Below are 23,624 nucleotides of genomic sequence, written 5' to 3' on the forward strand. Positions count from 1 at the left end.
TGACGTCATATCGGTACCAAATTTGTGTTGCATGTACCTGATCAAAACCTTTTTTTATATATATATATGTGTGTGTGCGTACGGTTTTTTCTCATGGTGCTTCATCACCAACTAATGTCAGTAAGTGCTGGAAGACTATGATTTTGCAGAGAATGGCTGAACCACCAGAGTGCTGGGCAAATTCCTTGGTGCACATCTCTATAGCTTCATTGTTTCTGTTTGAACTATATCAGTTGACACCATGGGAGGAACCACCGCAAAGTTGGTTTTGTTTGTTTGGGGTTTTTTTTAAGAAAAAAAGAAAAGAAAGAAGGAAAGAAAAGAATTACACCGAGCTGAGGCCTGGTGGCTGACACAAAGTGGCTTGTATAATACATTATTTAATTTTTTTCTTACCACGCCATCCCTTCAACCTCATCTTACATAAGAAGGGCTTTTACATATTTAGGACCTGACTTTAAAAGAAGGTATACCTTTTGCTGACAGCCAGTGAAAAGATCAGTCAGGATTTTTAATACGTGTTCCTCAAGTCTTGAAGTGCATGGAGAATACTGTAATCATTGGAGGAAATTTCTTTTTGGAGAATTACAAAATCAGAAATGATACATAGGGAATGTATCTCCACGGGAGAATTGTCTTATGCTGGATTGTTACTTCATCAAGACAAACTTAAGTCCTGTTTAACTTTATATATCGTACCTATTTTTTCATCACTTTTACTATTTTGCTATTATTTCTGTAAGTCTCAGAAAACAAACCCATGTTGTCTGTTCATCAAAATAGATTACTGGAACAAACTAAACTTAAAGAAAGTTAAAGATACTTTCAACCTGATAAGCATGGAAATTGTCTTCTTAATGAGAAGCTTTAAGTAAGATTGCATCAACTATTGCTTTTAAAAATACATCTTAGTTTACAAAACCTGAAATGTTGATGAAATACATCACTTTTTGGTAGCATCAAATCCGCTGTTAAACTGTGCATTAGTTGTCTATATAAAGAGTAAAATAGCCCAGTAAGGAAAACTTTGGTTTAAATCCTTGTCTTCAGAATTGAGTCCATATTTAGAGAGAAGAAAATATTTTCCCTGTGATGTGATTTGGCTGTTTTCGTGTACTTGCACACAAGGGCTCAATCTGAAATTGGTAGAGTATTTCCTAGAACTGAAAATAGTGTTGATGATCCTGGTGGGGTTTTTTTAACATGGTAACATTTTTTGATATTTTTGTTTGTTTGTTTCTTCTTGGAATACATTGCATTTTATTTGTTTACTATAAAGTTTTTCTTAACCTGTGTGGTAACTGAGTGTGTTGTACATGGAAGTAGTGCTTTTTCCCTTAGCAGCTGCATGACTTCTAAGGATTCTAGTGCATATTTCTGACGAAGGGGTAGGGACAGCATTTAAACAGAATGCACTTGCTCTTTTCCACATTTTGGGTAGAATGGTAAATTTTCATATTTAGATCTAAATCGGTCATGTTGGTGTTTTTAATATCCATTTTGCACTTCAGAAAAATTAAAGAAGGCCTTTAAAGCTTTCAGTGAAAGGCGCTATGTATAGGAATGTACTGTTGTGTTAAACAGCATGGAAACGTAAATGCCATCTATTCATTGTTAAAACATTCGCGTGCTGTTTATGTTCTGTATTGGTACTTCTTTTGTAGAACCGTTATGTTGCAAACTGGTCATATTTAATCTTGCATTAAAATAGCCTGATTTTTAATGTCAGGTAATGGGGTTCTCCTAGAACAGACCTGTACAGTACTTACACTTAGTATTATTATATTTGGTATTGGACATTAGGCTAAATATGACTAGTGGGAGCAGAATTACTTTTCCATGTATAGCATGGTTTGTTTTAACTAAACAGTTATATAATTATATGAGTTTTCTTTATTGCCTCTTCTGTGTTGGTGCATTTAGAGATTCAAAATTGCAGTTCTTTAGATATATGTACTATAATAGATTTTACTATCTTTCCATACTCATTTCTTTTTCCAATAGGTAATCCTGTTTTTAAAGTTTCCCTTAAAATGTACCTTCAAGTTCTTCACCATCTTATGCAGTGAGGAAAGAATGAGTTTTGAAAATCCATACCCTATCTAAAACGTGAATACTGTTTTGTTAAAAGTCTTGCTTGCACAGTACTGAAACTGCTTTTGGTTTTTAAATGTCATTCATGTCAGGTCCAGCAGAAGTAATCTAAAATATAACCCATTTTTGTTTTTCTTACGTGTGAGAGAATGAGGTGTCTCTCTTGTGATTAAGCATACTGCTCTGTATTAGTCTTGTAACAACTGTAAAGTTTGGTGATTAGATATTGCAGAAAACAGAATATGTTGTCCAAGGTGAGCTGTTACAGCAGCGAGCGTCAGGGATGATGGTGGGAACAAATAGGTCAAGAGCTGTTTTAGTAGATTGCACCATGAGGCCAGCTGCCTTTGGGAAGTAAAATTAAGAATGATTAATGTAGCTGTTAGTGGCAGTGATCAAGTCTCTGCAAGAAGACTGATGAAGAAAATTTGGTTGTAAAACTGCCATTTTAAGGTTTAAAGTTTTATATGTGTGTTTGCATGAGTGTGTGTTACTTAACAGTATGCGACCAAAAAATGCGAATAGACTCCAATACTTGTTATTTAAAACTCAAGTCCTATTTTGAGGACCACATCACAGTTTTAAAGTCTATAGCCTTGAAAATTCGCTTGGGTTTAGGGGATGATTATGATACATAACAGTTGTACAGGTCTTGTTTCTCTGGCTTATAAAGTTTAAGAGATCTGGTGTTTTGCTTTTTGTTTTCATTGTTTTCTATTTATAGAACAGCTTCAGAACACAATATTAAGGCTGAATAATTGGGATTTCTCTGTATGACTTCTGTATCTCTCTAACTTGTTTTTCTCTGTCTTTGTTACTCTGGTAGTCTTGCAGTGATGGGTGAACAATTCCACAAAAGTTATCTATAAATGAATTTATGATCTAGTCCTTTCTTACTTTTAAATAGTTCCTTATTTCTTTCTTGTCTTTTTTCGTTTTCTGCTTTGTGATAAGGATAGGATTAGAATTTTTTGGGGAAGGATTAAATATTCCATCACCTTGTCCTCTGGCTTCAGTTTCCCTGTATAGGAGCTCCTTATGCTTACACTTTCCACAGATAGCAGAGTCTGGCATTTCAGCATCAAGTGTATTAATTGGAAAGGACATTAATTTACAAATGGACATGAAAAAGTATTTAAGACTGGTGTAAGCTTGCCTTAAATAAAATGTCCAGCATCTTCATATCTTCTGTGATGGTTCTAACCATTGAGAAATCATATTGTTCCACTGGGGGGGCGTTTGGGTGGGTTTTTTCTCCTGTTGTTCATTTTTAGTGTTATTGTGAGCACAGAAAGTCATCTTGATGTGATTCATTTTCTAAGCTCTTCATGCTCCTTCTGTATCAATGTTTTCAACCACATTGATAGTAATGGCTGCCTCCGTTTTATCAGTATGGCCAGTGATACTTGGGACCACTAAGTGTGGTTCATTCCTGTACGAAGAGAAACCTGATTCTTTAGATTCTTTTGCTCAGTTGCAACCGTGTCCCTCCTGTAATCTATTAATGTGAATATGGTTGCAAAAATTCCTCCCCAGCTCTCTGCAGCCACTGAAAACAAAAAGAATAAAAGTCATTTTCAGGAATGCTTTTTGCCTTGGTACAGTGGGTTTCTGTGCTTGGTTGGTTTGGCCTTTTTGGTTTGGTTTTGTGGTTTGTTGGTTGGTTGGTTGTTTTTTTTTTAGTTAGGAGCTGGCAATCTGCAGATCTTTGGTGCCCATCCATTCATGCTAACTTTGAAAAAGCAGTTTTTCTGACCAACAGATTATCCTGTTTCCTAAAAACCTTGGTATGCCATTCATACCTAGTGGGAGAGGCAAAGATAGTTACCGTTAGAATTCTGTTGCTAAAGTTGATTTCATACACTGGCAAGTTTGGTGTCAAGGATAATTAGCTGCTTCATCACCAATTAAGTCTTAAGATTTTGTAAAGACTGTTCGTGTCTTAATGCCTTAATAGGCTTTTCCTGACCTTCGCGGGTTTTTTTCTTCATTGATTCCAATCTACTGCATCAGTGATGAAGGGGAAGATGCTGCCAGCAAGTCTTTGCAGCTGCTGTTGCTAAGTGGACTGTATAAATCTCTACTAGGAGAAAAAAATTCCTCAATCTCCTTATAACAATCAAGTCCCATCTGGTTGTATCAAGTCTTTTTGTTATAATCTACAGTCTTCTTGATAGCACCAGGAAACTTTGGGAGAAGAAGGGCGTAATGTCTCTAGTCTGGTAAGATCTTCACAGGGCAGTTGAGGCAAAGATGTTTTGAATTCCACTTGCTGTGAACTGCTGTGTCACTGTGTTCTGTGGTCTTCTGACATTGTAAATATGAATACTAATTTATTGAATGAAAAAAGGGAAGACTGGATCAAAATAGCAAAGCAGAGATTTTAGTGACAGAAGTGTGTGTTATTTATGTCCTTCAAAAACATAAATATGAGGGAGACTGGGGAATAAACACATCATCTAGGCTTTTGCAAGCAAGATAAACTCAGCTAATTCCTCAATTTTCTTTGTTATCGTTATTACGTCACATTGCTATACCTTGTGAAAGTGGAATTAATGACAGAAAAAATCTGCTTTCAACTTTGGTAATTTGAGAGTTCAGTTTACAGTCAAGAGATGGGAAAAAAAGAAAGGTGGCAAAAACTCATGTAGAAATTTGGGATCACTTTGTCAAAGACTAAACCAAGATGCTAGTGGTACAAAGCTTACACCTGCATGTAACTTCCTGAATCACTCATTTTTGTCAGTTCAGCACAGCATTTTTATAAGTTGCACCATTCATCTATCAAATCCCTATCTGTTCATCTCTCTGAATTTAGTTGTCTTTTGTGCTGTGCGTACCGTGCTAGACCTGAAAAGAGCTGTGAAACTACCTTTATAGACTCCTGCTTTATGCGATTTGGTATAGAATATTTTTAAGAGCTTTGTCAACATCTGTAAAACCGGTGTGCTTTAATACTAAAGATAGTAAAGAATACAGCTGCAGGTGCTAGTGCAGGCAGTGTGGATATGTAGACAAAATACCTATTAACTTTGTTTTTTATAAGAGGAGCAGCATTAGAACACTTAATTTAATAGCTCCAGTCCCAGCACAAAGACAGGGTCTTCTCCTTTGAGCTGCTCTTTTGAAAGTTCCAATTCCAATTGAGTTTATTGCTCCTCTCCCACAACAGGATAACCCTAAGAAGTAGAGCTGGTATAGGAAGAGTGGGAAAGAATGTACCAGGAGCAGCAGTGTATGGAACAATAGGTTTATTTTTTTGATTTTTTTAGAAATGGAATTAGGAAGGGTAACATGAATCAAAGTTAAAGCTAATGTCTAACTGCTAATCTAGGTGATTCTTGAAGTGTATTTATATAAGCTTTACATGTATTCTGTGAAAACAAAGGCCATCTAAATAAGTTTGAGAGAATTGAGAAAGCGCTGCTTCAATGTAGGTAATGTCTGAGTCATATGAATGTTTGAAAGCCGGTAATAATCTTGCCTATTTAAATGTCTAAAGCCTGGAATCCCGCTAAGCGCCTGATGGCTTGCAGCAATGAGTTTTATATTGCGCATTCAAATTTTGTGATTTTTTTTTTTTTTAATTATTATTTATTCAATTAAACTGGATGTAGCCTATCTCAAATACTATGAAGTTATTGGGAGAGGACCACCATATTCAAATTCTTTTCCCTGTTTACTTCTCATGATTTGTTATCAATAAACTTGTAATTCTCATTATTTTGTGACTTCATAATTATCATTCTCTAATTTTGTCACTGCTTTATAAAATTAATATTCTTCTACCAAATTTTGTTAAGAATGTTATTTTGAAGACTCTGAGCTACACTCAGATCTTGTTTTTCCCCCTTACCAAGGTGGGCTGTCCTGGAGAGAGCTGGCCATAAGGTGGGCTGTGAGCAGCGGAGGGGTCTGGGCCGCCTGGTGGGTTTATGGCCTTCCTTTCCTTTCTGTTCTTCACAAGGCCAGGCGAGGTGGTTGTGGGCTTGTCATGTTAATGGTTTACTGCTACCAGTTTTTAAAAAAAAGTTTATTCTAAAGCTTCTAAGTAGGGTATAAGAAAATGGGGGACTATTCTGTATTTTTACATTTACATTTTGGAATGATGCATTCACTCGAATACACAGGGCAAAACCCTCAGGTATTCATTTGGCCCAAGGCAGATTTCTGCCAGTCCCTCAAGCACAGGAATGTGGTGAAACACCGAGCGCTTGGTGTGCAGAGAAGCTGCCAGTCCTGGATTCCTGTGCTCTGGCATTGGCTTTGGCTCTCTCCAGTACGCCCATCGCCACAGTGAGCATGAGGTAAAGCAGTTGGAGCCCCAGCGGTGCAAAACAGGTTTATTTTTTCACAAATGTTTTTCTTTGTATCCGCCTCTCGCTGGTCCTTAGTTTCCACTCGTTGTCGGAACCTTCTCCGAGATGTGACGGACAGACCCACACAGGGTCTCGCCGGCAGGAGGGTGGCGGGACGGCGGCTGCCACCTGCGGGCTGTGCGCCTGCACGTGCCAAGTGCGTTTCCTTGCGAAGGGGCAGCCGCTGCCCTGGCCACGAGCGAGGCCTGGCTGCGGGGCTGCTCCGGGCCGGGCCCTGCGGGAGGCTGCCTCAGTGCCCTAAATGTGACACACTTGGACGGACAAATAACTTCTCCAGTGCTATGATTTGTTGCTTGCCTGCTGAATTTCGTATCAGAAAAAGCCATTAAAGGAGCAAAGGGTTAATTAATTATACTGAGCTTCTTTTGTTGGTTGGTTGGTTGGTTGTTTGCATAGTTGCCTGTTTCTGTTTGAGGCAAGGAGCAGTTCAGGAAAAAAATGATTTTCCTTTTAGTAACAGAGAGGCAAGAGAGAGGGGACGGATACCTTCATAGGTTTCATTCCAAATAAAACTATACTGGGTTTGGAAAGCAGTGTTTTGCTAGAGTCTGTTACCAGGAGCAAGGATGACTTATTTTGTCCTCGTTGACTGTTTTTATTCAGAAAGCAGGTGACAGCAATCGACTCCAATGCCATCTACATCTCCAATTATTTTACAAACCCCAGGAGCTAATTACAGCCCTCAGGCTCTGACAGTCGGCTGACTTCATCATGCGACTTTTTTGGCCGTTGCGTACCTCTGAGTAATTGTCTATTTATGGAAAATAAATTAATAGCTGCTATTTCTACTTTAAAAAGAGGACCTGTGAGTGAGTGTGTAGGTTGAGTAAGTGGGCTGTAGAGAGAAGGGAGGGAGAGAGATTAAGCGAGTAAGAGGAAAAGGGATCAATTGAAAGAATAAAAGAGGGGTGAGGGGAAAGAAGATGGATAGATACTAAGGGAAAAAGTTACAATGAAAGGGAGAAAAGAAGCAGGATCCCAGAAAATTGAACAGGAAAAGTAAACGTGGCAGCAAATAGCAAGATGTAGTGTGACAGGAGGAAGAAAGTGAGCAAAATCATGGGTAACAGTATTTTTAAATACCATTTTAATACAAACCTACAAAGATAAAAAAGGTGCATTTTTCCCAAACTGTATTATAAACACAGAAAAAGAAGTGAAATCTGAGATTCTTATTGTACATACCTCTCTGAAAATGCACCATAGATGGTGCCTGCTTTCTTGCCTTGTTTAAGGGGAGAAAGGGTTAGATGTTATCCTTACTGGTGTTCATCATATGATTCATAGAGAAATGAAAACTGTGCATTTTAATATAAGATACTGCAGTAATGTGCATGAATAATAAACTAAGCATCCTTTGTTCAAAAGGTTCTGGAAGTGTTTTGCAAATGATACTTTTGACACCATGGATGTACAGAAGGTTTTGAATTGATGAGTATCAGCAAACTTTGCTTACAGGTTGTATAGGTAAATCTATGCCATTATAAAGACCGTTGCTACTTTAGTGTCATTGTGGTATGGTTAGAAGTTCGGAGGTTTTTTCCCTTCGAAAAGGTATCTAATGAAATACACCTTTCAAAATAACCTTATGAAGGCAGAAGGAATAATAAACTTTTAAGGATGAAGAGCTGAAGTGATCCTGCTATAGGCCAGAACTTCTAGTAACTTGAGGTTAATTTCAAATCTGTTATGCCCAGAACTTAACTGAGAGGGAGGAATAAAAGCTGTGTGTTAAAAATGTATCAGTCTCTGTTTAGAAGAGATGTTTAGGAAATCAGTTTCTGGCATAAACTGGAGAGGGAAATGAAGGGAGCATGGAACCTTAGCAACATAACAGCATATGGAACAGGATTTTTAAAAAGACCTATAATTAAGTATGTGGAGCTGGTATTTTACAAGCACTAAAACAACTGAGATCTGGTCGAAGCTTTCTAAACACCCTTTCTCTGTTTCAGAATTTCAAGACAGGAAAAAGAAAATTTATATACACGCATATGTTCACTGCCTTCTGTTGAAATCTTACTTCTCTTTAAAACCTTTTGTAAAAAAAGAAATAAATAAAAAATAATAAAAAGGTGCTTGGGTAGGGTACCAGCTTATTTGGAATGAGGTGACAGACTTTTCAGAATCTTGTAAAATAAATGATGGCAACTTAATGTAAAATACTTCATATTATTGTACATAATAATCAGCAATCCATCTTCTTCACCTTTCAGATCAGCTGTTCCATGTGTTGGCCATGCACATGCGCCTCTACAGTATAGACTCCGCATACAATCCCTGGAGAAAACTTACCCAGCCGATACAAGATAAAAAATCAGAGCAAGTATTTTAATTTACCAAATATCAGTTTTACTTTACATCCTTACAGAAGGACTTTGGGTAACTTTGTGTCTTAATTTCTGTGTGAAATAGGCTGTTGAACTTAATATCTAAAAATTGTATGTATATATTTGTAAAAATAAATTTTCAGATTTCTTTTACATATGACATATTTCAGTTTTGAGTTGAAGCTTAAATAGAGCTCTTGTGAGCTTAAGCATATGTAAATTTAATAAGTGGGTAAGTGGGTTGGTGCACTGCTCTTGGTACAATGCTAGACATTGAGATTAAGTTCATAAATAGTGTGTTGAAAGTTGGACAATGACTAATAGCTGTTACAGGAGTAACATGAGTAGTAGGCCTAATATATGTGAGAAATCCAGTTGAAGCTAAAAATTTTCATTTTTCATCGTGCTTGTTATTTTAAACAAGTTACCTGAATTTGCTTTTTAAAACATTGATCTTACATATGCAGCTGTACAAGGATTAACAGTATAATAAATGAAGCCATGTATCTGTTCCGCAAGGACTTACTTCCCTACTTGACTTAAGATCCTTAACTTTCCAGATTCTACCTTGATGGTGAGAAGATAGGTTTGTTGCCCAAAACTAGATGATTATTTTTCCTTATAAGAGGAAAAAAGGTGGTTTGGGTTTTTTTTTTTTTTCCTCTTGGCACATTGAGCATCATCTTCATAGCTAAAGTCTCAACTTTGTAGCTTGCAATAATGTTGAAAAGACTGTCTTTTAGTGCCCATCCAGCTGTATGTTTGTCAGTATGTTTCTAGGAGCCTGAGGTGGAAAGCATCAGGGGATTTCAAAAATTCATCTAGGATAATGATGCCACAATCCTAATCTGCAAATGAGGAAAAATTACTAAAATGTTTGTGCTTGCTTCTAGATTTTACTCTTTGTACTCTTGGACCCAGGTCTTTTTTTCCAATCAACATTAGGTTATTGCAGTACTTAGACTAGATTAACAGATTAGTTTATAAACCATCATCAGAACAAAGCATCAAGAATTTTATAACCTGAAAACCTATGTTTTCAGCATGCGTTCAAACTGTTTTGAGAGTATGTTTTCATGTGATTATGCCTCACCTAGATTGGGCAGTGGAACCAAGTTAATAAATTTGGTGTATGGTTGACTGAGTTATACCAGGCAGAATTAAGATCCCGTTGATAGGCTGTTGACAGTCAGAATGACTGTGGGACTGATCATGCACTTCTCATTTTGGTATTTGAAGAGCTTGCTGGCATTGGAAGCAGCTATTATCAAAGGGGCTGCTTTTTTCGTGCCTTTTTTTTCACCCTTACAGATTGATGGAATTCACCATGTGTTGGTTATATCAAGGTTAGGTTGCTGCAAGTTAGGTTTCATTAGGTGATATTTTGAGTGACATGAAATAAATGGGACTGTAAGCTTGCTTTGCAGGAGGTGTGACATGTTGGGAATGCATTTGAGCAGTTCTTGTGTTTTCTGCACTGGTTTTCAACAAGTTTTGGTAGACTTGCTGGTGTTGGTTTGGCACTAAATCCTGAATGGTTTAGGGAGCTGTAACTGAAAGATCATCCATTTTGCCATGAAATAGTTTGCTGTTGAGATGCACAGATGCAGTCAAGCTGGGATTTTGTTGCTCATTCCTTGGAACGTTTTTCCTACCTTAGTCTGCAGGCCCAAAAAACTGCAGAGGAGGCAACTCGGGGACATGTTTTTAATGTATAAATTAGAGCATAAGATGGGTGTCCATAATTGTATTTTAGAAATTTGAAGTAGTAGTTTCACTTGAAGATGGCATTCATGTGATTGGTCTGTATGATCTAATTGCACACTTCTTGGAGTCACACAGCCTTTTGAGAAATCCAGAATAGCAAATTTTTTCAGGTACAGGAAAGAATGCTCAGAGCAATTAGACGGTGATATGTTCCTGTAAACTGAAGAAGATTAAGAGTGTGGTGGAGAAATTCCACTGCAGGTTTAAGACACGGATAGCACTCTGCTATTTTGAAGCCGACAAAGTGATCTGAATCATCAGCCTGACCGGTACATGAGACTGAGTAAAGACTTGTAGAAAAAAAGGTGTCAATGAGAGGAAAAGATCTATATTGTCTGACTGTATTACTGTGATTCCAACAAGTTAACATCAGGAAAGTCACAGAAGCAAAATAACTTTAAATCATCATGCTATATTTTTCTGTTTAATTTTTACTTTAAATTGTTATTTCAGTTGAAAGCAATTTTCCAGAGAAGTTAGTTGCATCTTTATTTATTTAAAAAGGTAATTTTCAAAACTAAAGAAGAAAATAATCTGTGGGATACAAGTGCCATTGCATTACTTTTCACCCTTATTTAATTGTAGTTACTTAATTTAAATATAGAAATATTTACAATTAAAACTATGGCAGGATTAGAGCTCACAGTTTTTAGCATTGTTTTCCACAATGCAGCTATCATTATTCATAAATCATGCCTTAGATTTCATGTGCCTGGGAGAACTGAACAAACTAATTTGTAAAGACTCTCACAGAATCACTCCAGTGTACTTCCCAAAGCCCCTGATTTTGCCCGGTGTCATCTTCTACAACTGTGCGTAGATCACTCTGTAGTTGAAAATGGCAGCTGAGAGAAAATATGGGAAGGAGCTTATACAGTCACACCAAGGCAACGTAGAAATAAGAAAATTTTCAGCAAGAGGATACCCTATCAAATAGAGCCTAAATAATGTGAACTGTTTGCAGGAAGAGGGAGGAAAAAAGATAAAGCTACGTCTGAAGAACTGTGAATGGTAGAGTGGATTCTTTCTCCTATGCAGTCCGTGTTGTTGAACTTAATATAGACTTGGTCCCACAGGCTGTGCTTAAGCAAATTGGTCTGCTAGGGGCAGATCTGGTTTCAATGGTGATCAAATAAACAATTATTGTGGTGTAAGTGAGGAATAATAGCTTCTGGCAGGGGGCAGAGAAGGAGCAGCTGGAGGCAATAATTACTAAACTCAGATGTGAATTTAATGGACTAGTCCAAATAGGCAAAGTTTCAGGAATGGCAAACCTGAATTAAGAGGATATATATTTTTTGAATTTACATTTCTACGAAGGCTGAAAGCTTTGTGTCTGTTTTGACAGACAAAATGTGTCTGCAAAGAATGATTTGGTAAAGCATTAAGGATTTTTGCAATAGAAGCACTTGCAGGGCAGGAACTGCATGATAAACTGAAATGCTGAAATATACTGGGTGATTTTTACTAAGGCGTTTTGCTGTTTTATTCTAAGCTGGATCGCTTCGGTGATTGTTTATAGTGTCATACTGGGGCAACAAACTGCAGCACAGGGCTGGGGGTGGGCAACTGTGCGTGGGAAACTCGAGTCACATCTCACCATAGAAACTGTTATGAAATGGGAAACTTAAAACCGTTTTTATGAAGATAGTCCAAGGCAGACAGAGAGTAGGGTGATGGGACAACAGGGTTTAGTTAAGGTTTGTGCAGGAGATGGCATATACATACACACGCTGCAACAGGACTTATGTGATCTATTCAATAAACGTAGAAATCCTGCCTGTGTCTCAGGACATGTGTTATGGCACAGAGGTTTCGACAGTAATGCCAGCTTCAGGAGTACTTGCTCTTGGCTGTTTTCTTCCTTCCTCTCTACTGTAGCTCACCATCTTCTTCAGCTGTGCTGATGTAACTTGAGCAAGCTGCATCATGCACAAAGCCAAGGAACTAATCCATGTTTTTAAAAAGGTTACTTTGAGTAAGTTTGGGAAAGGGTGACAAGGGAGTGCTGGGGGCACACTGGTGAAGGAGAGAATGGGAGATGCCTCCTAATGTTAGTACTGACAGTGAAATCCTGTGATGTGTAATGAGAAAAACCGAGCTGCTATAAAATCTGCTGTGACAGAATGAAAATCAAATATGAAATAGTGATTATATCCTAGAGTGTAGCCAGAATAAATAGTAGAGTTCTGCTTTCTTATCATGAACATAAGAAGCTGCATATTACTCTGACCTTTCTGCAGGCTGGGATTTGTGGGCGCTATTTCTCATCCTGCAAATACTGAAGAGAATAGAAATTTGTCCGAGTTCATTAAGCCTTTGTTTAGCTGTGTCTCAGGTTTTCTGTATCTGGCAGTTCGAAGAGGTGTGAGGCTCAAAACTTCCATTTCTTTATTGAATTTCTAACTTTATAATCAGTTAGAGTTAACATCAAGCAAGTATCTTAAGTGTCTTTAGCTGAGAGAAGAGGGGAAGGGGAGCATGTATGTAAGGAAAGGCCGTAAGCAAGCGCTGCTTGTTTTGAAGTAGAACAGAATTTTCTGTTCCTCTGTATCCATTCCCAAAGCAGTGATTACCTTATAACCTCTCTTGGGAGGAGGATGCAGAATACAGAGGCAGAGTTGCTTAGCTGTCAGCTGATAGACAGCTCTGTTGGCACGGAGAGAGGTGCAGCCCAGTTACCTTGGACTGGAGGAGAGGTCAGTTCCACAGAGAAAGTTGAGCAATGTGTTTTTCATTTTGGTACATGTTTATATTGCACTGTGCAGTTTATTTCCACCTCCCCACTCCCTTTTTATGATGGATACAGCACGTAACTGTAATACATTTGAATCATTTTATATTACTTTGGTCCCATCTGAAATTGTACTCGCTTTCATTTTATTCAGTGCTCTTGTGGCACAATTTTTTTGTAAAGTCAGATTTATCAAGCTTTCACGTATGCACTGGGGATTAACAGGATGGGCAATTTCCATAAAACACATTTCTAAACACATTTTATAAATTCAGTTTCAGTGTCATAATAAAGAAGTTGCTTAGGCTCTTAACAAATGACAGAGAAGTTTTTAACTGCTTCATATGCTGCAGCACTTGGCGTAAATGGAAGCAGCTTATCTAAACCCCTGACATTTAGTGTAGCTTTACTTCTCCAATTCATATGAAATTAATAAATTAGATAATGAGTTCAGTTGGTCCTACATGTGAAAACAAGTTCATTTATTTGTGATGTTGCCAGTCGATCATGGTATTCTGTATATATAAGAATATTTCCTAATTTTGTCAGAACTAGTATTTCACCTAACTGTTACATGACTGTGAAATGATACTGATACCCCTGTTGGAAAGAGGTGTTCAACTAAATGTGACCACTTTTTTTTGTCTTAATCTGATTTTTTTTTCCCAAATTTGTATATAAATTAAAAATTACAGGTGAGAAGTAATTTGAGATATGTCCTTGGCTTTAAAATGATTACATGATGTGGTTTATTTTAAAACTTGGTGTCATAGATCATAAAACAGAACTACAGCACTAGTAGGTAAAAGTAGAATTAGAGAGACTTAGTGAGATAGCATCTTCATTGCCTGTATAATTTTGAAAATGAGACTTGGTAGTGTGATACAAATTTTTGCCCACTTTGTCTTCTTTAGAAGTCAATGTACTGATTTTCGGAATATTTGTTTTTTGTTTAGGATGCTCCCATATATAAATATGTATATTTAGGTACGTTACATTCTTTTAAAACAATTATTATATTAAATGATTGATTATAGCAAAAGGTTTTATGGGTAGAGTTTATTCTGTAGCTGTTCGGGTTCATTAATTGAAAAGGACCGTTTAGACTGTGACTTCATTTTATACGACTGATCAACCAATTCATTTGTGCTCGTTCTCACAATTGGGAGTGTTGCACAAAATAACCAGGAGCTTGAGCCATTTAATAAAATTATTGCTTCACAGTGTGCCTTACTGAGCTGGAAGAGAGGGGAAGGAGAATAGTTAGAAAATGTATAGTTGAATAACACACTTAATATGACCAAGTGTTCGTTTAGTCCTCCTCTTATATGACTGCTTCTGCATGTTAAAACTCAGACCACAGATGACTTTTAGCAGTACCTTTTGTAGAGAGAAGTCTGAGTTTTCATTAAATCGGTGACTGTACAGCGGTCTCTTTCCAAAAGCAGCATCATCTTTATGTGCCTCAGAGATTATAAACTTGTTGGATCCCCAAAGCTTAAGAGACACTAAGGATCTTATGCATGCATCCACATCCCACTGCACGTGGACAACCTTTCCCAGTACATGGTCTGCAAGAGCTGTGTGTCCGATAGGTGGCACCAAGGGGAGTTGGTGCCTTCATAAAGAGTAAGCTTCAAGTAAGCTAATGGAGTAGCCAGTGCTAGCTGAGTTGGATCAGAGGGAAGAGTTCGGTGTTCCTGGAAGAGAGGCAGTAATTGGATCCAACAACAATATGTTGTTCAATATATCCATCAATGACCTGAATAAAGGGACAGGGTGCACCCTCAGCAAGTTTGCTGATGACACAAAACTGGGAAGAGTGGCTGACACACCAGAAGGCTGTGCTGCCATTCAGCGAGACCTGGACAGGCTGGAGAGAAACCTAATGAGGTTCAACAAGGGCAAGTGTAGGGTCCTGCACCTGGGCAGGAATAACCCCACGCACCAGTACAGGCTGGAAGTCGACCTGCTGGAGAGCAGCTCTGCAGAGAAGGACCTGGGAGTCCTGGTGGACAGCAAGCGAACCATGAGCCAGCAATGTGCCCTTGTGGCCAAGAAGGCCAGCGGTGTCCTGGAGTGCATTAAGAGTGTGGCCAGCAGGTCGAGGGAGGTTCTCCTCCCCCTCTACTCTGCCCTGGTGAGGCCACATCTGGAGCACTGTGTCCAGTTCTAGGCTCCTCAGCTCAAGAGGGACGGGGAACTACTGGAGAGAGTCCAGCAGAGGGCTACAAAGATGATGAGGGGACTGGAGCATCTCTCTTCTGAGGAAAGGCTGAGGGCCCTAGGGCTCTTTAGCCTGGAGAAGACTGAGAGGAGACCTTATCAATGCTTAGAAATATCTACAGAGTGGGTGTCAAGAGGATGAGGCCAGACCCTTTTCAGTGGTGCCCAGTGACAGGACAAGGGGCAATGGGCACAAACTGGAGCACAGGAAGTTCCACCTCAATATGAGGAAACACTTTGTTACTCTGAGGGTGACAAAGCACTGGAACAGGCTGCCCAGGGAGGTTGTGGAGTCTCCTTCCCTGGAGATATTCAAAACCTGCCTGGACGCGTTCCTGTGTGACCTGCTGTAGGTGAACCTGCTTTAGCAGAGGGGTTGGACCAGATGATCTCCAGAGGTCCCTTCCAACCCCTGTCGTTCTGTGATTCTGTAATAGTTCACCAGTCATGCTCTGAAGGGGCAGAGCTGAGACAGAAGAAGGCTTACATGTCTTATCTGTATGTTTCTTTCCTCAGTCTGATTCCGTTTGTATAGAAACTCGGGCACTTTCTGCAGGGTTTAAGAAGGCCTCATTGGGAAACTCTGTGGTCCACAATGTCTTGCAGAACAGCCAAAAGGAGGAGAGTGAGGCTGTGCTTTTGGGGATAGATCTTAATAAGGACAATTATATATTTTCAATACAACTATCTAGCACTTTATCTGTTGTGGTTTACCTCTGGGACATAAGATTGCTGGAACAGAGCATGAAGCTAAATTGAAACTGTAGCAGGTGGATGTATTCTGAGTTCCTGACGTTCTCAGGTGTTTTTATGGAGGCCCCAGTGAAGTGCTACATGGCATAGAGGCCTATAGCTGCCCTAAGTAAGGGAAGCTCCTACCAGGAGAGGGAGAATTGTTTTTCCTGCAGTGTCTTGACCAGTGAGAAGAATGTCAAAAGAGGAGGAAAAAAATGACGACGAGTAAGGAGCAATAGGAAGAAAATGCCCTTCCGGAAGGACAGCATTTCAATCACATGTCAATTGAAAGGAACTCGGTAGCATGTGGTGGTTTGCTTTGCAATATTTGTGTTCGTTTGTAAGAAACTGTTGAGGACTTTGTTTTCCTTGGGAGATTCAGGGTCAGCTGTACTAGGGCTTCATGATACAGCTCCTGTAGTAGTAGTAGTACAGATCAATATCTCAAACATCTCTTCCGTTACTCCGTTAGCATTCAACAGCCAATCAGCTAGCACCACCACTGTTTGGGAACAGGAACAAGAACCCAAATAGCACTTTCTTCTGTGCATGTTGCAGAAGGGGAAAGGTGACAATGGAGAGTGCATATCGCATTGTACCAGCTGCTCCTGCTTGAGATCTCCTTCACATGCTGTATCAGTTAGAGAGGGGAGAATGCTTTTTCACCACTTTGACTCGGCTGTTGAACCTACAGAGTATTGTTGGTTGGAATATTGTTTGATATAGGCTATACAAAGCTAGAAGAATACTACCTCCTATCTGCAAACATTTTATGCTTTTACGTGTAAGACTGCAAGGTGCTGTTACATCATTCAGTGAATCTGAATTGTTCAAAAGTTCACAGTGTCTTTATGTGTTTATTTACTGTCCTTATAGCCATATGGAGTTTTTAGTAAACACTTTGTGTAAGATTGCATAATCCCACCTGTGATGTCTGCTTGGGTCTTCATTTCCTTGCATGAAGGAGAGCAATACCTTTTAAGGATCCAGTGCTTTCCAATAGGACCAATCCCTGTAACATTAATGTAATTTGAGGATCCATTGTTGTTACAGCATGGATATATGTATACTTGTGAAATGCCACACTTTGAAAACCAATTGAATTATTATGTTACTACGCAGTGTATTTTCTTATTTTATAACTTGCATTCTAGAAGTGAAATACTGAATGTTCCTTGACTGTGTACACAGGAATGACTAGTTCAGGCACTTTTGGAAAGTTTTAAAATACTTTAACAAGAATCAGGTACCCAAATGGTAACTTCCTTGTGAGTTATTGCAATCCATTAGTAACATTAAATGGTTTTAAAATCGAGATCAGTTAGCGAGTTGTCAGATATTTGGCTTCTGTAAGCTTCATATCAAAATGTAATACTATTTAAAATAAAATGAAAAATAAAATATGAAAATGAAAAATGGGTTTATAGTGTCAGAAGTGATTTTCTTTGGGTTTTCTTTCCAGGCTGATAAGTGAAGAGCTGCCAGAAGTTCCTGTGCTTTACAGAGATGTCTCATCCCTTTTGCTTATCCAGATTTTAACCATGCCTCAACCATTGCACAAAGGTATGTTACAAAAATATGTACATTTAGGTGATTATGTATATGAGGCTGCATTCATGGTTATTTCCAGGATGGTAAATCATAGCTGGTCTAGTGTGTATTCTAAAATAATGTTTCTGCCTTATCTACAGAAGGTGGCATTGAACAGAAATTTTTGTTGTGGGTTGACAGGCTTATCTGTGTCCCCTGTCTTCTCACCTTATCAGTCAGCCTATTCAGTAAAGATACAAGAGCTGAGCAAAAGCTATTAAGTACTTTTACTGAAGGAAAAGTGTCCTTTGTTTGACCTTCATCTCTGCTTAGAGGGGCAGCTCAATACTTCAAGCTGAACGGAGTGCCTAAGGGTGAAAGATTGTAATTTAGTTTGAATTTCAGAGTTTAAATTACAGCAGTCTTACATAATAGGAGGTCATGTATAAAGATGATAATTGCTGTAATGCAGCAACTTCAACAGAGGCAGCATATAGGATAATTTGGAATAAGTATTAAATAGATATTTAAAAACTAGATTTTTCATTACTAAATTCAAAATTATTTTAAACCATAAATTTCTTTTTTTGTGTAAAAGGAACAGCTGAACCTGGTCCATCTTGCTAATAGACAGTGTATGCTCCAGAAGATGGGGTCATTCAGACCCTCTGGTCTCTGGCTTGATTATTTATAGCTATATTTTTATTTTAATTCAAGAACAAACAAACCAGTATCTCTTTACTATTTCACTGACAATGAACAGCGTATCTGCTTTGGAGTTTCTGTGGTAATTTTAACATGTACTGAGTTTTCGTAATTTGTGAGTAGGTAAATACAGGGACTGTTCTACTCTTGGTCCCTACATCTAACTTGGGAAGTCTAGTAGGAACTCTGTTTCCCCTTAAGAGTTGTTCAGCCCTCACTGCTGAATGTTGAAATGCAGCTCATGTGACTCTGTGTATCTGTTATCATTGTGGGTTGTGTTTTTTCAATTCAGTGTATGTGTTTATGGATTAAGTATGTTCAATAAATTATTAGACTATGAAAATACCAGGAGAGTAAAATATTTTTGAGTAGGAAAGCTATTGTCAAAAACATACTTTTTTTTTTTTTAACTACAGTTTAACTTAAATTAACTTTTATTGGAAGGACTTAATAAAAGCCGTAAACAAAAGTTTAACAAGACTAACGTCTCTTGAAATACAGAGAACAGAGTGGTGAAGCCAAAGTACAAGCAGTGGTCTTCTGTAGTTTATTTTCAGGCATTGAAAAACACCATTTATGAAAGTATACCTTATCCTAGGAAAGACAGCATTCAATTAATAGGCATCCTGTGGAGAATTCTGTAAAATACCGTGTATCAGCAGCACGTTTTGCCTTTGCTCTTAGGTTTAGGGTATGTTGCCATTGAAAGGGAAATGGCAAGTGGCAGGAAGAAGATGAATGCAACCACTTCAAATCTATGAAGCATTAAATTGGAAATAAATTGCCATTTATCTTTCTAATTTTTGTTTCGTCAAAATGGTTAGGCAGGATAAAAAGAATGTCTTTCATGATTTCTTTGTCCTGAGGTGTAGAATGCAGTTCAGAAAAATAGGTAATAAAAAATTTGTTTAGAACTTTTGTAATGGGTATGTAGGTCACAGAGTTGAATTCGATATCGTTAATTCTTGGTAGAGAGCTGAGGCACAAAAAGGTAAAATGGCTTGTGCAGGGTCTCATGGCAGGTCAGTGATAGGGGTGAACAAAATCTGTGTTTGACCCTACTGCTTCCTGGACTTTCTGTGCTGCTTTGGCTTTGTTGTGGGGTGTGGGAGCTGTGGACTTGGCTGGAGATCAGTACACAGACAGAAGGTTGATGCGCATCTGCGCTGGCAGGTATTTCCAGTATATTCCTTTAACAATAGACTTAACTACATTGCAGAAGAGGTGGTGTTGCAGTCTGGTGCAGAATGCTGTGGTAGTGGTGTTAGAACACTAGTAATGAAGGAAGAATCTGTAGGGTTTAGAATCCATGAAAGATTTTCTTCCTCTTTTAGCATGGACACTCTCCTGTAAGGGTACTGGTTTTGCATTTATTAGGTATGTTGATGGTTTCGGAGAAACCATATTTGTATCTTACAGGAAACTAAAACTGTTCATTAAGTATTAAATCTTCTTCTTGTTCATACTCAAAATCCTTTTTGTTTACACAGTGTTTTTTAAAAACACAGTGCTCTGTAAGGAGGACCCAAACTTCATCTCATGACCTTCAGATATAGCACTAGGAATCACATTAACTACCCTATTACCTGTTATAAGATACCAATACCCATCCTCTTTTCAATGATTAAAGCAATAAAAATGCCATTATTGTTCAGCCTCTTCATTCAGAGAGGAATTTTTTCTATTTTTTTTTTTTTGGTGGGAGAAACTTCATGGTGGAGGTCAGAACATTTACAAGCACTTACTAATTTACAAAGAAGGGACTGAGGAAGATAGTGTGTACCTCCTATGTAGTGTAACCAGCAAAATAAACACTGTGTTCAAGATACTAAAACCACTTGTGAATTTTGTTTAGCACTAGAACATGGGCAGAGCTTTTATGGGCTTCATATGCTCAGCATTTTTAAATTGTGCAAGGCTAAATATGTAATAATCCACATAGGGGTTTCTGGTTTCATTCTGTGGCAGTTGTGCAGGGGATGAAGAGTGTTCATGGTGTTGTAAACTGGGGCTCTGTAGAATATGAGGATTTTCTTTCTAGAACCTCTGTCTCCTTTCATACAGAAATAGAAAATGGTGTTGGACATGCAGAAAGGTAGTACGGATATGGAGACAGTGGCTCAGGGGTTAACAAAACTTCAGTCTCTCCTTGTAAATTGAATTCAACAACCTCCACTACCCCTTTCTGCAACACAATTTCTATATGCTGAACAAGTCATCTGATTCAAATTGGACATTCTTCTTTGTTACCATCAATTGTAAAACAATTTATTTTCCCAGTACCTGACGCGGGACACCCATGGCCAGGTTTCTAGAAGTGCGGAGTGCTCATAGTTTCCAGTGGTTTCAGATTCTGCTTTGCTTTGAATGTGAAAAAGTCTCATACTGTTGCAAAATATTTAAAACCTGTGGTCTGGGTGAGCAGAGGTGAGCCTGAGGCTAATACTTACATAGAAACGGTGGTCAACTGGCCAGCAGTGGCCTGGTGCTGTGCTTGGTGCCACACATGCAAGAAGGGTCATGCACAGCATAGGTGTTGGCCAGCATGCTGTTACACAGCCTGGCGTTGCTCTAACATAGGCCACAGTGCTGCCTTTATGATATCCATGATTTGGGAGTGGTGGATGTGCTCCAACTTGAAAGCTGGTTTTGAGAGTTTAGCCCAGCCTCTATGGACTGTGGGAAAGGTTTTCTTCTCTGGTGTTAACACCTAAATTCAGCCCCTTTTTTTGCAATTCTGATGAGGCCCATATGCTGAAGAACCTGACCTGGTTGTTCTGATGCATTCTTTTTCTATAAAGTTTCAATGACATGCAAGAAAAATACAAGAAGCAGCACTCAAGCGAACACTAGCACTTTAATGATTGGATAAGGATCTTGACTAAATACAGAATGAACGTAATCTTGAATAGTATCCAGTTTTCAGTGTGGAAGCTGAAATACTTATGTGTATCCTAGAACTTTCAATATACCTTTCATGGATTATCTGAAGTTCAATGCTGTCTTCCTTTGTTTTGAAGTAATTTTTTTCAAATAACTCTTCAAGCTTTAGATCAAGGAGAATATTTTCGAATGTTATTTCTATAAAGATGCCCTTCCAAATTCACTGAAAAAGATCCTGGGTCCTTAATTTTGCATTTGGTTCACCTTACGGATTCTTTCTTGCAGTCATTGCTTGCCAGCGAATATCATCTAATTTGATATTGAAATTAAAAGATAAATATTGTTAGTAATAACGTTACTAATCTGCACATTTCTTGCACTTATGTTAAAATTAGAGGTTTTTAAGCATTTCCTCTATGAACTTTATTTTTAAGGGGTTTTGTTTAATGCATATTATGGGATGGGGTGCTGTGAAGTAACTGGGTTCCAAAGAGTTCTGTTTAAAAAAGTATTAAAAATAGGAACATAAAAGCATTTAATATTATTAAAAAATAAGTACAAAAATTCTGCATTAACCTCTATTTTCGTTATAATGGCTTAGCCATAATAATACAACTTTTAGACTGTCAGAATATCAGCTCAGTTTTTTATGTACAGACACAGAAGTCCTAACTGCATTTTAGTGCAGAACATTGCAGTGTATCATCTGCTGACAGCATTTACATAGCTTACTCCACAGCATACAACTATACTAGCAGTCTTTAGAAATGTTAAATCAAAAAGATGATGTAGGAAAACACAGCCTCCACCAGGGGAACAGCAGGAAAACACCACACAGCCCGCATGTGAACATTACAGAAAAGCAAATAAAATTGCTCTTTGTGTAGACAAGAACGAAACAGCTCTAGCGTTATGGATACCTACAGCTGGCAAATATTTTGCACTTTACAAACAAGAACACATAGTAATGAAATGAAAATTGATCCTCTGTTTTTACTGTGTCTCCCATGGGATGTTTTTGTGACTAGAAAATACTCTTTTTCAAAGCTTTGGTGCTTATTACACATCATGCTGCCACTGAGCTGCTCCTGTGATATTTTCGTAAAAAACAAAAGTAAGATGACGTTTGTGCAGAAGTCAGGACTTACTAAGGCTGACCCAGATGTGGGAGTGTGTGGTTTTTATCCAATTCTGGATTCTCCAAAACTATAATTCATAGTCGTTTGAGTCACATACATGTAAGTAAATACAAGTAATTTATGTTAAAAAACATAACACGTGCTCGGTATGTTTCTGGTGAACTGAACAATAAGTATTAAGGTGGGGATAGGGACAAGGAGTAATAAATCATATTTTTAAAAAAAAAAAAATCTAGTTGGCAGCCCATCATAAGCAGTGTTCCCCAGGGCTCAGTATTGGGGTCAGTCTTGTTTAACATCTTTATCAATGATCTGGATGAGGAGATTGAGTGCTTTCTCAGTGAGTTTGCAGATGACACCAAGTTGGGTGGGAGTGTTGATCTGCTCGAGGGCAGGAAGGCTCTGCATAGGGATCTGGACAGGCTGGACCAATGGGCCAAGGCCAACCGTATGAGGTTTAACAAGGCCAAGTGCCAGGTCCTGCACTTGGGTCACCACAGCCCCATGCAGCGCTACAGGCTTGGGGAGGAGTGGCTGGGAAGCTGCCTGGCAGAAAAGGACCTGGGGGTGCTGATTGACACACGGCTGAACATGAGCCAGCAGTGTGCTCAGGTGGCCAAGGTAGCCAACAGCATCCCGGCCTGTATCAGAAATGGCTTGTCCAGCAGGAGTAGGGAAGTGATCGTGGCCCTGTACTCGGCACTGGTGAGGCTGCACCTCGAATCCTGTGTGCAGTTTTGGGCCTCTCACTACAAGAAGGACACTGAAGTGCTGGAGTGTGTCCAGAGAAGGGCAATGAAGCTGGTGAAGGGTCTGGAGAACAGGTCTGATGAGGAGCGGCTGAGGGAACTGGGGTTGTTTAGTCTGGAGAAGAGGAGGCTGAAGGGAGACCTTACCGCTCTCTACAGCTACCTGGAAGGAGGTTGTTGTGAGGTGGGTGTTGGTCTCTTCTCCCAAGTAACAAGTGATAGGGCGAGAGGAAATGGCTTCAAGTTGTGCCAGGGGAGGTTTAGATTGGACCTTAGGAAAAATTTCTTCACTGAAAAGAGTGGTCAAACATTGGAACAGGCTGCCCTTGGGAAGTGGTGGAGTCACCATCCCT

General features: G+C 38.8%; 1 protein-coding gene across 3 annotated transcripts in view; it reads left to right on the top strand.

The window, feature by feature from the left end:
* Positions 1–23,624, top strand: part of UBR3 (ubiquitin protein ligase E3 component n-recognin 3) — a 119,187-nt gene that overhangs the window by 81,386 nt on the left and 14,177 nt on the right. For all 3 annotated transcript variants that reach the window (XM_086465043.1, XM_086465044.1, XM_086465045.1), the window contains 2 exons: positions 8,690–8,795; positions 17,728–17,828. In XM_086465043.1, the coding sequence (XP_086321169.1) occupies positions 8,690–8,795; positions 17,728–17,828 (207 nt within the window). The remainder of the gene's footprint in view (positions 1–8,689; positions 8,796–17,727; positions 17,829–23,624) is intronic.

Source organism: Leptosomus discolor, chromosome 5, assembly GCF_034619465.1.
Source record: "Leptosomus discolor isolate bLepDis1 chromosome 5, bLepDis1.hap2, whole genome shotgun sequence".
In the NCBI taxonomy this organism is placed as follows: domain Eukaryota; kingdom Metazoa; phylum Chordata; class Aves; order Leptosomiformes; family Leptosomidae; genus Leptosomus; species Leptosomus discolor.